Below are 12,328 nucleotides of genomic sequence, written 5' to 3' on the forward strand. Positions count from 1 at the left end.
CCCCAGTCGGCCACCCCGTCCTGCTGGCAGAAAGGGCTGCGGCATCCCCCCTGAGCCCTCTGTGCAGGGCTGTGCCTGGGTGTGCCATCCCCCAGCACCCAGTGGAGGTTTGCGTGCGCTCTTCCTCTACACCTTTGGCATCAAACTGGGAACAGGGCCAAACCGGGAGCACACTGAGGAGCTAGGTCCCGCTTGCTGGCACGGGACCTGGCAGACAGCTGGCTTCAGGGTATTTTAGAGCAGTCCTAGTGGCTGAATTCCTCCTGGCTCCTGCCCATGATGGGAACAGGAGCAGCGGGAACCATGATCCATCCCCGCAGCACATGAGGGGCCCCGGCAAACGGCACCGACACTCAGCCACAGGCGGGAGCACTGCCAGGGTCAGACACATGTTAGCCGGAACCGTGTCAGGGCAGGCCCAAGAAGCCGGGTCCGGCAGGGCTGGTAGCAGGTGGGTAGTTCAGGAACAGGCTGGGAAGCGATAACAAGGACCAAGCCACGTCATTGTTCAATTAAAAATGCATACTGAGGCTGAGCTAAAAGCACAGGCAAACAACAGAGATGAGATTTATCTGTGATTACTGGCAGCAGTCACAACACAAAAATATCCAAAACAGAGGCTTTGGAGTCCTGCAGCGATAAAAGTTATCCTCTGTATTAAACCAGACACCGGCCTCACTCAGCATGAAAAGCAAAACAAAAGGGAACTGCGAACATCCCGCAGTCTGACAGATACTAACGATCTGGAGGATTATCAAAATTTCTTGGCCAGAACTCTCAATAATCATAAAAAATTACTCTCTACAGCAGACTGACTTCTAGCCCTGGAAATAAATGAACAGTTTGCTTTAGCTCTGACTAAAAAGTTTTTAATCGGCATAATGCAGAGACAGCTTCTCTCGCAGAGGCTTTGCCACTGCAGTTAGATCACCTCCCCAGCATCACAGCTGCTGGGAAAAGCCTTGCGATCATTTCTGTCTAGATGGGGCCTGGGGGTTATTGACATAATTATGCCAATTAGCAGCATGATTATTTTTTTCCCCACTCCTGAGCAAGCGGGTTATGCCAGGAGGCACTAGAGTAGCTGCCTGGCGTTGCTCCAGTTCATGGGTTTCTACGGAGGCTGGAAGTCAGGAAGAACAGTATCACATTCTAGCCAAATTCACCCCATCCGAGCATCAGAGCACTTTGTGCTGCCCCAGTGAAATAATTAAGATCGGTAGAAGAGCAGCCTGGCAATAGGATTGCATCTCACAAGAGACAAATGAACTTTAAAAAAGTCACGACACCTCGGGAGCAATGCTATGCATACCTTCAAACTGATAATCTAGGGAACTGTCCTTTCCATTAGGTCTTTAAATTACATCTTTGTTTGCTTCCACAATTTAAAAAAAATAAAATAAGAAAACATCTATGATTAGGAAAAGTTTGAGTTATTCCCCCAAGTCTGGGAAGTTTCCAAACCAAACGTTTTTGTCTGTTTAAGCTGAGTTGAAGCCACTAAGTGACCACACTCACCCTGCAACTCCATCACTTACAAAAATCCACTCTCCCCACCCCCTGAAAAAAGCCACAAGCAGCCAACTATAGATTTCCCACCTCCTGGAAAAAGCACAAACTTTTTCATTATGCATGCCTGTGTTATCACAAGGGTGCTCATTTTTCCAACAATTCCAAGAGAGCAGTGAAGAAGAGAGAAAGGGCACCTGAGCATATCTTCAAGTCTCTGCTTTTTCTAACTGACTTCTCCAGGCAGTTTGTTCCAAACCCCCATGCAGAGCCCAGCCTGACTTTCTGAGTTTGTCGAGATTCGGAGTAGCTAAATTAAAGGAAAGGGGTAGTACTAGCAGAGACCATCACAAAGCTTCTTGTAATGAATAAGCCTGAAAAAAAAAGACCCAAACCAGCATCAGAGGGGCCATGCAAGAAACCCTTTTCCTGGAGAGCACCAGGTGCGATCCCCAAGAGCACAGCAGGAGCACAGAGCTGCATTGCTCACCAGTTAGCCAGCTAAGCACGCTCTATTTTTACCCTGCACTCAGTTGTGCCCCATGATATTTATCATTTCCTTTTGCCACATGCCAGGCTCGGCAAGGAGAGAAGACCTTCACTGACCACCTCTCCCCGGCACAGCGGGAAGGGTGCCCTTCTTCCCAGGGTGGCACACCGGCCCTGCTGTCTCCGTCAGCACAGTCTGCTCGCTTCCAGATGTCACCGGCTCCAGCACAGCCTGCCTAGGGCCCCCAGCCCTGCCAAAGCCTCCAGTGCATTTCAGATCAAGCCTACGGACAGCAAGTTTGTCCTGCCCTGACTTCCAGAAAAATATAAGGCAAAACCAGTCTGGTTTCAGGGCGCAGCTGTAGCATTTCAGCCCATAAACTTACCCACAGACACTTCTTCCTAACCAGGCAGCATGACGTTAAAACTGAGGACATTTGGATCAGGTCCCCAGGCTGCTTTATAAACACACATCAGTGTGATTCCTGTCATGAAAAAATGGGTTATATATAAACTACAACAGAGATTTGTAGATGCCTGCAGCGAAGAGCCAGCACACTCCCCTGCCAGGAGAGCAGGCAGGACCCCGGGGGGAGGAGAGCACAGACGAGGCTGCATCCTCCCCCACGAGAAGCATTTAGAAGAGGCAGGCTCCTTCACGCATGATCTTCTTCTCTCCAGGGACCTTCCTCACCTCCTTCTTGGTTCAGATACAAACCCAGAGTCTTGCAGAGCTTTTCAGGCAGCTGATCGGCACAAAGCAGGAGGAGGTGTGGGCAAGGAGCCCCGTGCACGGAGCAGCTCCCAGGTTCTCAGCAGCACCTGGCTCTGCAGTGCTGGCATGAACCTGCTGGTCAGCATTTTGCCTGTGTATCTGCCAGGAGGAGAGCTCAGACCTTAAAACTGCAAAAGATAGAATCAAAGCCAGTGAAAGAAAGCCAGAGAGGCTGCAGAGCTGTGATTAGAAGTAGTGGCTGCAGCATTTCCCCCTGTAAAAAGGAGGCACTTTCTGCCTCTCCCCTGCAGCCTGTGGCACTGCTGACTCACGATCACAGGACAGTGACACCCCAATCCCTGCCCTGTCTGGCATGGTGGCCTCTCTGCTGCCCTGTGACCTCCAGCTGGATCCTTCAGTCAGGTGCATCCAGTTGCAGAGTAGTAAGAGGCCACCATGCTTCACTGCAGCCCACAGAGATGCTTCCCTGCAGCCCTGAGCACCCCAGGAAAGAGCCATACTGCCTTGCTGCAGGCTGGCAGCACGCCTGCTTCCTTGGTCACAAAGCCAGGCAAGGCAAGTGCTTCCCCAAGGGAAGAATTCATGGACAAAACACTTCCCAGGCACTTCCACCCTGCAGGACGTGGCTGTTGCAGCCCTTGCTGTGCAGTGACCCTGCCATGCCCAGGCAGCAGTAGCATCCCCAGCCAGCAGGACCAGGCTCACCCCAGCAGAGCTCTTCCCAGCTGGAGGGAATCAGTCTCAGCACTCAGTCCCTGCAGCTTTTGTTACTGCAGAATCTCTCCCACCTGCTTAACATACTTTCAGCTAGTGACAGTATGTCCCCCATCCACCTCCACCCTCTTCCCAAGAGCCCAGCCACCTCCAGTCCTTCTGCACGGCTGTGACACCTGAGGAGGTTAGAGCATATGGGGTATGTGTGGCACCTCACCACTGCCTGCCTTGTAGCATCACCATCCTGCCAGCTGCCTGGCCACAGAGTCACCTTGGGCCAAAGAGCCTCCATTGCTGGGCATGACCAGCTGCATCCCTCCACCCAAGATCACGAAACCCAGGGCTGGCCCATCAGCTCCCAGTGCCTCGCTCACTGGAGCAGCAGTGGGACACAGATGCAATGCTCTGAGAGGGATTCGGGCTGGACCAGACCAAAGCATCCTCAGCTGGCTACAGCCTCACACCTGAGCCACGCGATGAGTTACGCAGCAGTCTCTTTTTGTGCTGGAAAATCCAGAAAGGAAAAAAGTCAACATCTCCAAGCCAGCAGAGGTTGCTAAGTGACAGCAATGCTTGTTTCTATCCCGCCGCTTACAGCATGCCTACGCTGCAAAGGAAGGGAGGAGTAAGGGATGTAAACATGAGTATATTGCCAAAACACTCAACAGAAACACAGTGGCCAAACATATATATTAGCTGCATGTTTTGGCTACCAGGAGAGAAATATTTACTACACATCAATTATTCCAGCCTCAGAGCATTTTACCTGCAGAGGAGGATTTCAGGTATTTGCAGCACTCATGAATTTGCCCATTTTCCAGCTGAAATGTATTTCCAGACCAAGCTTGTAGGGCTGTCAGTAGCTGCAAGGACAGCTGCAATAAACTGAGATTTCACCCTTGCGTTGTTTCTAATAAATGGCTTTTGTTTTTCCACCAGGATGTGGTGTTACGCAGCGATTAGGAAGCACAACAGAAAGGCAGAACTGGACAATGGAGGGATGAACGCAGCCTTTGTATAAGCTCCTGGGGAAGAAAGGAGATGGTTTTAGTAAAATTAAGGGCACACATGCAAACCTATGTCCTTGGAATTATGTTGACAATTGAAAACTAAGTTAAAAATAGACTAAATGCAGCACTGCTGATCCAGTTGAGAACTTTGCCATCACTAAGCTGGATGGATAATAGGTATCTTTCAAAAAAGTGCTCATCACAGAGGAGCTTTAGAAACGAACTGCATGGCAGCAGGCAGACTTCCACCCAGCTCGAACTCCAGCCTTGTCTCTCCCATTGACCAGCAACCACACGCTGCCCCGAACACACTACAGTGCAGAGGAGCGACTGGGTGGTAAGCAACGAACAGAGGGCACGTGCCCACGCTGCCATCCTTTATCTGAGGCAGGGAGCAGGCCAGCCCTGCTCTCCAGCGCCTGGGAACCATCAAAAGCACTTACTTAAAAAAAGCATCTGCTCCCTCTGCATATAAGTGGGCCAGCCCAGGGAGAAAGTAGAGCACTGATTTGTCCCTCTGCGTGAAGAGGAATAAGGCAGGGAGCATTGCAGAAGGGATCTGAACAGAGCGGTTTCCAAAGCAGAACCTGCTGGCAAATTAAAAATAAAATATAGCCACAGTCACTGATTGGAGGGATATGCTTGCTGTCGACACAGCTGCCATAGTGCCTCCTGGGCACAAACAGCCCTGTCTCCTGCATCGGCGCCATGGCCCCCACTGGTTCAGGGGTGAGAGCCCTTGGGGTGCCCTTTCCATGTCCCCCGCAGGACTGGGGAACTGCAAACCCTCAGGCTCATGCACCCTCTCGCTTGGCTTTCCAAGTGAAGGAGGATTTCCTGCAGGTGGAGGAGAGCTCGGTCCTGCTGATGAAGGAGAGGCTGATGAGCAGCAGCCCACCAACTCCCTGGTGGGACAGGGTGCACAAGCTGCAAAGCTGGTGAGATGGCTCCAGCAGCAATGCTGAGATGTGGCTGCTGTTGCCTCCACACCAACAGCTAGGTCAGATCCCTCCCGGCACTGCTTCTGGTGTGTTGTTACCACCCTGGGCTGTGGACGGTTTGCTTTGGGAAGCAGCTGCCAGAAAGACATCCTTGCTCAGGGTGCCAGCGGCAGAAAGGAGCATGGGGTGAGGGTGCAGGGTCAGTGGCAAAGCATCATGATGCCTGAGCAGGTTGTCACCTTGATGTCTGCAAGCCAGTTACTTCGGTACCATGTCTCAGACACATTTTGGCACCAGCTGTCGCAGGGTAGAAAAAGACAAGCCCCCCCCAAATTACTTGTGATGAGTATTTGAGCACCAGTGGGTCAGCCACTCTGTAACCAGCCAGGACACATGGGTCAGCTGTTCAGCTAAACCTTGCAGGGAGGGACCAGGCTTTGAAACCCTCAGGAGAGACAAAATGAGCCACCTGGGCAGGAATGGAACACCCCGATGAGTATTTTCCTGCTGCCTTTTCATCCTGCAGGAAGGCTGACCTGCACCAGCTGAGTGAGTGGGTTGGTGTCCCCAGGGGCCTGAGCACAGGGCTGGGTCCCTGCTGGCCCAGGGAGGAGAAGAAGGGTTGGGGGCCCAGGGGGTTACAGGTCCCAGTTCACAGTCGCAATGGCTGGAGAGATGCAGAAGAGGGGCAGGCACATGGTGGGGTCCAGTTTGGGGAAGGCAAGTGGGGAGGGGGCAGTGCGGTACAAGGGGCAGCTGCCTGCCCCCAGGATGTGCCCTTGAGGAGTGGAGGTGACCATACCTTTTCCAGGGGTGCTGGGCGCTCCAAAAATAAGCCCAGCAAAGCACTGTGGGCCTTGAGCAGCCCTGAGCACTTTATTTTCACAGCTCTCAGCCCACCCACACACATCCACAACCAGACTTGGGGCAGGGCTGGGGCTCTGCACAGACACCAGTGACCAGCAATGCTGGAGATGCGGGAAGAGGCAGCATCGGAGGGAAGGAGCTGTGCTGGAGAGGAAGGTCAGAGGGACATTTTTCCCACAACGGAAAAGCAATGGGGACAGACGCAAACCCACAGTCCTGCCAGTCCCGCAGCACCTTCCTCCCTTCACCACCGCAATGCTGCACAGCCCTCCAAGGTCCTGGACCCCTTTCCGGGAAGCCACACTGCAGGGTGCACCTCCCCATGCCAGTCCCATCCTTCAGGCAGACCCAGGCCAGCACCGGCCCCCCAAGGGCAGCAGTCCCAGCCACCGGCACCCCTCCCCTGCAGGGCCACAGCACCCATGCGAGGACCTCTCTCTCGTTCAAGTGGCATTGGAGCCCCTCTCAGAGGATCTTGACGGCCTGCAGCATGTCCGCCAGCACGTATGAGCTGTCCCAGGGGCGCCCAGGCTGCCGCAGGGCTCCCTCCAGCACCCGGGCACGTGCCCCCAGCTCTGTGGGGTCCTGCCGGCCCTTGGGGCTGGGCTGGCAGAACAGGATCTCGTTGACCTCCCCTTCAATGTGGCGCGCGTAGAGCAGCGGGAAGACCTCCCTGAGGGTGGCCAGGACAGAATCCTTCAGCCAGGCATCACGGCATACCAAGTTGAGCACGAAGACTCCTGCATCAGGGTGAGAGGGATGGGAGTTCCGACCAGCCCGCGTACACCGCCTGCTCCCTCCCTGTGGGAACGCAGCTGAATTGGTGCCACCCTGGTGCAAACGTCTCCCCCGCGGCAGCACGAGGAGTACCAGCATCCTTCGGTGCCCTTGCCCAGCTCCACGTCCCTGCTGCCACGCAGGTCGTGGGTGGCTACATGATCTGTTCCCAGGTACCACCTACACCCTCTGCCTTCCCGCAACCTTTCTTGGCCCCCTGGGATGTCTTAGCCTGCCTGACTCAGCAGCACCGCAGGCCACCCGCTCCACCCCGCTCCCTGCTGTCACAACGCCCACTGAAACACCCGGATCCGGGACCCGCCAGGAGCGGCAGACGCTATGCAGCAATCCTGGTCACAGCCGCTGTTCTCCAGGATGAGAAACGGTGGTACAGGCCCATTACTCAAACCCCTCACAGGACTGGCCAGCCTGGCTGCAGGAACACAGACGGATCTCCCCTCCTACCTTCTGGCTTGAGGATGGTTTTAACTTTCTGCAGAAAGGCCTTTTCCACGAAGGCTGGGGGCGGGCAGCTCATCCCCACTGTGAGGTCTTTGCTGTCCACATCGAACATGATGGCATCGTACTGGGCTGGGGCTGCAGGAGGAAATGCAAAGACTTGTTATCCCATAGGGCAGAGATGTGCCACACACGGTGGGGAGGCAATGAATGGGGCGGTCAAGACAGCCCCTCTGCCATGTTACGGCCTCTTCTCTCTCCTGGGGTTTCTCTTTCCAAATGAAACCCATGGCAGCAGCCCTCGGTGCTGGGAGAGGCAGCAAATCTAAGGTCCCCTGCACATGTTGGAAAGGACAGGCCTGTAAGCTGCAGAGACCTGGCAAGGCTGGAGCTCGTGACACATGGCAGGAGATGGGCAGGGACGGTAAGCAGAGGGTGAAAGCAGCCCAGGACTCTGGTCCCCAGCACATCACCCACTAGGCTCAATGGGGCACCCGGGATACTCCGCGAGATGGTACCTTCGGCTGCCAGCTTGGTCACATAGTCCAGGCCATCAGAGATGTGCACCTGCATCCGGTCACCCTGGGAGAAGCCGAACCAGCGTGTGGCCACCTCCAGCATGGAGGGGTCAATCTCCACCACGGCCACGTGGGCCTCAGAGAAGTAGTCGTGGACGAAGAGGGGCAGGCTGCCCCCACCAAGCCCCACCACCAGCACTGCCAGCAGGGCTCCTGCCAACGGAGAGCACCCAGTGAGCCACCAGGATGGCCATGCTCCCACTGCTCGTCCCACCCACCGGCCCCAAACTGCTTCAGGAAGGGTGCATGGGGCACCTTGGCCAGGAAAGCCCTTCCCCAAGGAGCTGGGGCATGGGGGACACACGTGTGTCTGTCCCCTGCACAGCCTCCCACCGCCAGCCTTGTCACCTGGGAGGGGGTCGGGGCCCCCCAATAGGCAGAGCCCTGCGACCATGGCCTTGTGGTGCTCGCAGCACAGGTAGCTCTTGTCAATGGCTGCAGGTGGCTCAGTGGGGCTAGGTTTCTTCTTGTCCTTCCTCCGTTTCTTCTGGCCTGAACAACAGGAGGCATTGGCTGGTAAGGCAAGGTGGGAGACAGGGGTGCTTTCTGGGGACTAGCCATCTCCAGCCCCTGTCGCACTCACAAGGCAAGCAGCAGAGTGTAAAAACACTCCCAGAGCTGCTCCAGGACAAGGAGGCAGGTCCCAGTGGGACTTTTATCTTCCTCCTGTATCGATCTCTCTGCCACCCCAAAAAGTCACCCTTGGCCCCTGCCCCTTCCCTGCTGCCCCACGTACCTGAGAGAGGCACGGGGGCCAGGAGCCGAGCCTCTGACTGCACCACGTTCCTGTTGCGGAGGAAGATGAGGCGGCGGAAGTAGCAGGTGCCATCCCCCTTCACGTCCTCCACGACGTACTCCCCGCTCAGGGGGCTGGTGTCCCGGTGCCGCACTGTCCGCACCCCAATGTCCCCTCCCACAGACAGGAAGGGCACCTGCAGGGGAGGACAGGGACTGGTGTGAGGACAGAAAGGCTACAGGAACAAGCCCTGGCATTCCCGTTGTCCTGACCATGGCTAAAGAGCTGGGACGAAGTGGACACACCACAGGAGCAGCAGGATATGCCATAGGCAGCCACAGGGGAGCTGGGGACCAGTGCATGGGACACCAGCTTCCCTCCCATACACATGTATTGGGGTACAGGGACCAAACACCCCAAGACTTCTTGCAAGAACTCAGGTCTGGGGAGTTGGGGCAGGAAGGAGGAGACAGAAGGGACAGGAGAAATTAAAGCCAGGATTAAAAAGGGGACCGATGCTCTCAGGGTTTTGGGATGCCTGGTTTTCTTGGGATGCTGGGTTTTGGAGGGAAAAGACTTCACACTGAATCCTGCCACGCAGGCACCTCAAATCCTGCCTCCAAGCAAAGGCAGCCAGCTGCAAGGAAAACCAAGAGGAACTACACCTGAGGCCAGCCCCCTCCCCAGCAAGGCAGCCAGCTCACGTATTGCAGCGTGGTCTCCCTTGGAGAAGAGGGACTCGCTGCTGGCAGAGAGCCAGCCTGGCCCTGGTTTTGGGGAAGCCAAGCGAGGGGGATGGGCGGCGGGGCTCACCTGCTGCCGGGCAGGGAGGCCCGGCGGGGCCAGCTCCATCACCTTCCCCGACAGCTCCGCCTGGATGCCAGCCATGCCCTCATAGTGCTGCTCCCTGTGCAGGGCCACAGTGACCAGGCGCCCAAAGCCTGCACTGGCAGCCAGCTGCCTCCGTCCTTCCTCCGTCCCAAAGAGCCACTCGGTTTCTCTGCCCTGCGGGACTGCAGAAGGGGCCACCATCAGCCCGGGCCAGTCCCGGTCCCCGAGCAACCACCCCGGCCTCCAAGAGAGGAGCCGCATGGAATAGCAAGACATCACAAGGAAGTACCACTGTATGCCTAGAGCCATGCTCTGCAACCATCAAGAGAGCCAGGATCTTCCCCGCTTTGGCCAGACTCATGCAGGAGGCTGGAGAAGCCACATCTCATAAGAATGAGGCATCCAACAGCCTCACGACCCATCTCCAGGCTGTGCTAAGCCCTAACTTTGCAGGCGTGCAAGGAGGGAACAGTGCTGCTGGCAGAGCCCAACACGTCTCCGCAAGGTGCAAGTGCAAAACCAAAGCACAGCCCCGAGCAGCCTGACCCTGGCAAGTCAGGATGCCCACAGAGACCAGCAACACCTTTCTGGCTGCGTCCTCTGCACTCTGGCTTTATGCAGCGACATGCTACGGCCGCTGTCACCAGCATCAAAGCAGGAATCACCACCTTGGAGGCAGGGCAGGCAGCGTCCCTCTGCCACCAGATAGGCATCCGCTCAGCCAGCAAGCTCTGTGCCAGATCTCTGCTTGCACCACCAGGCAAACACATGTCCCACCGCAAAGCCAGGACTAAAACATCAACTGAACCCTGCACACTATTTCCCTCTCCAGCACTGATTTCAGCAGGGCCAGGAGCGCTGGCCATTTTGCAGCTCCTGGCCAGAGCACAGTCTCATTGCAGGCAGGAGAGGCTGTACTCACTGATGAAGATGGCGAAGTGATTGTCCCGGGAAGGTTTCACCGAGGGGCTGTCGACCACATGCAGTGTGTAGCGAGGCCTCCCGCTCTCTTTGTCACACAGATCCAGGGAAACCTGCTCCTCGCAGGGGGTTTTTCTCAGCTGGCTGCAGAGCAGGGCGTAATGCTGCCTGTCCTTCACCGCCGCCACCAGCTGCTCTGCGCTCTCCACCCGCGTTGGCTTGTCCTGCTCCTCAGGGAAAATCTCCAGGATCTGCGGTGCCGCGCCAGGGATCTTCCTGAACTTTGTCATGACATAGACGAAGACTGGTAGAACAAACTGCTGCTTGTCCCCACTGCTGGCCACCTGATGGACACGCACGACCCAGCCTTCCTGGGAGAAGTACTCCACTGCTTTCTTCAGCACATGGGCTTGAGCCAAGGAGACACAGAAGTAGCGCCCTCCTACCTGCAGGACCCGGCTGATCTCGGCAAACATCCTGTCCACCTTGGCTAGAATAGCCTCCTTTTCGTCTGTGAGGATGGCATCCAGCGTGCCTTTGTCCAGGACCACCTGGAAGTGGGCATCAGGGAAGTCCATCTGAAGCATGTCCATCAGCAGGTAGCTCATCTTCGGCCTCTTGCTCCCGCTCCGCTCTTGCATCTGACGGATCACTGTGTCACTGATGTCAATGTTCACAATGTCCTCGCACATCCCCATGTCGTACATCTGCTCACTCAGCTCCGAGTTCCCGCAGCCCACCACCAGAACCTGGGGAGCAGCACAAGAGCAGTGTGACGGTGAGAACACCCTGGAAACATGCCCCAAAGCGTTTTACGAGCAATATCAGCTACGGCCACAAGCCTTGTGTGAAAACCACACCCGCAGCACCTGCAATCCCACTCTCCGAGGCCCTAAGATAACATTTCCATACAGAAAAGTCACATGGGCACAGATGCGATGCATCTGTTGCATCTCTTTTGGGGATGATGTGGATGTTTTAACCCCCAGAGCTCCCCGTCCCAGGGCGACTCGTGGGTCTCTCCTGTTCTCTTGCTACAGCGCGCTGGGGGTTTCGCATGGTCTGTGTCAGCGCACGACGGCGGTTTAAGCCGGGACACGGCGGCACAGAGCTCGCCGCCCAGGCGGAGGCCGGCACGGGGGAGGCTCGGCCCGGGCACAGGGCGCTGGGTACCAGACGGGGCTCACCTTGTCGCGGGGCCGGACGTACTTGCGCAGGACGGGGCAGAGCTCCGGGAAGGCCCCGTACCACTCGAAGGGCCACTGCCCGCGCTGCCGGAAGAACCGATCCCAGTACCGGGCTGAGCCGAACTCCCCGGGGCTGCGGGGCAGCAGCTCCATGGCCGGGCGGCCGCAGCGCCTCCGCCGCACGTGCCCCCGCGCCCGCCGCGCCGCGCGCTGACTGCATCCGGGTGCGCAGCCCGCCCATTGGACGCGGCGGCCCCGCAGCCCATTGGCTGTCTCTCCCCCCGGCCGCTTCCCATTGGCTCGCCGCTCCGCGCAGGGCAGCGGCCGCCGCAGGTGAACGCGCAGCGGCCCCGGCGCGTCCCCGGCCCCGGCCCCGACTCCCTCCCGGCCGGGGCGGGGGGAAGCCGGTCCCCAGGGGTGCTGCCACCGCGGGCGTACAGGCAGCCCCGGGACTCGGTGCTCTGCGCTACCCAGCTCTCTGCCGTTTTCCCAGGCAGAAAGGGCGGCGGGGCATGACCGGGCACGGGTGGAGCCCTCCCAGACACAGCAGCCCCTCCAAGCCCCCCCCGTGAG

General features: G+C 57.1%; 1 protein-coding gene across 6 annotated transcripts; it reads right to left on the reverse strand.

The window, feature by feature from the left end:
• Positions 1-95: 95 nt before the first annotated feature.
• Positions 96-12,296, reverse strand: METTL13 (methyltransferase 13, eEF1A N-terminus and K55). 6 transcript variants are annotated; one of them, XM_072867253.1, is made up of 10 exons: positions 11,756-12,296; positions 10,570-11,317; positions 9,630-9,829; positions 8,817-9,012; positions 8,429-8,593; positions 8,021-8,233; positions 7,509-7,640; positions 4,902-7,006; positions 4,215-4,473; positions 96-4,055 (listed from the first exon to the last, which is right to left on the reverse strand). In XM_072867253.1, the coding sequence occupies exons 1-8, from the start codon at positions 11,906-11,908 to the stop codon at positions 6,732-6,734; spliced, it is 2,082 nt and encodes a 693-aa protein (XP_072723354.1). In that variant the 5' UTR covers positions 11,909-12,296; the 3' UTR covers positions 96-4,055; positions 4,215-4,473; positions 4,902-6,731. The 6 variants fall into 6 exon arrangements, with proteins under 6 accessions (XP_072723354.1, XP_072723352.1, XP_072723353.1 ...); XM_072867254.1 differs by having other exon boundaries at positions 98-2,901; positions 3,913-4,473; XM_072867251.1 differs by having other exon boundaries at positions 96-4,473.
• Between the last annotated feature and the right edge of the window lie 32 nt (positions 12,297-12,328).

This window comes from Ciconia boyciana, chromosome 7 (genome assembly GCF_034638445.1).
Source record: "Ciconia boyciana chromosome 7, ASM3463844v1, whole genome shotgun sequence".
Classification (NCBI taxonomy): domain Eukaryota; kingdom Metazoa; phylum Chordata; class Aves; order Ciconiiformes; family Ciconiidae; genus Ciconia; species Ciconia boyciana.

Excerpts from the sequence above, each read along its gene's own strand:
- METTL13 (XM_072867253.1), bottom strand. The coding sequence starts at position 11,908 with ATGGAGCTGCTGCCCCGCAGCCCCGGGGAGTTCGGCTCAGCCCGGTAC. Across the intron at positions 9,830-10,569 it reads TCACTTCGCCATCTTCATCA|TCCCGCAGGGCAGAGAAACC; the intron begins GTGAGTACAGCC and ends CCCCTTCTGCAG. Across the intron at positions 7,641-8,020 it reads GACCAAGCTGGCAGCCGAAG|CCCCAGCCCAGTACGATGCC; the intron begins GTACCATCTCGC and ends TTCCTCCTGCAG.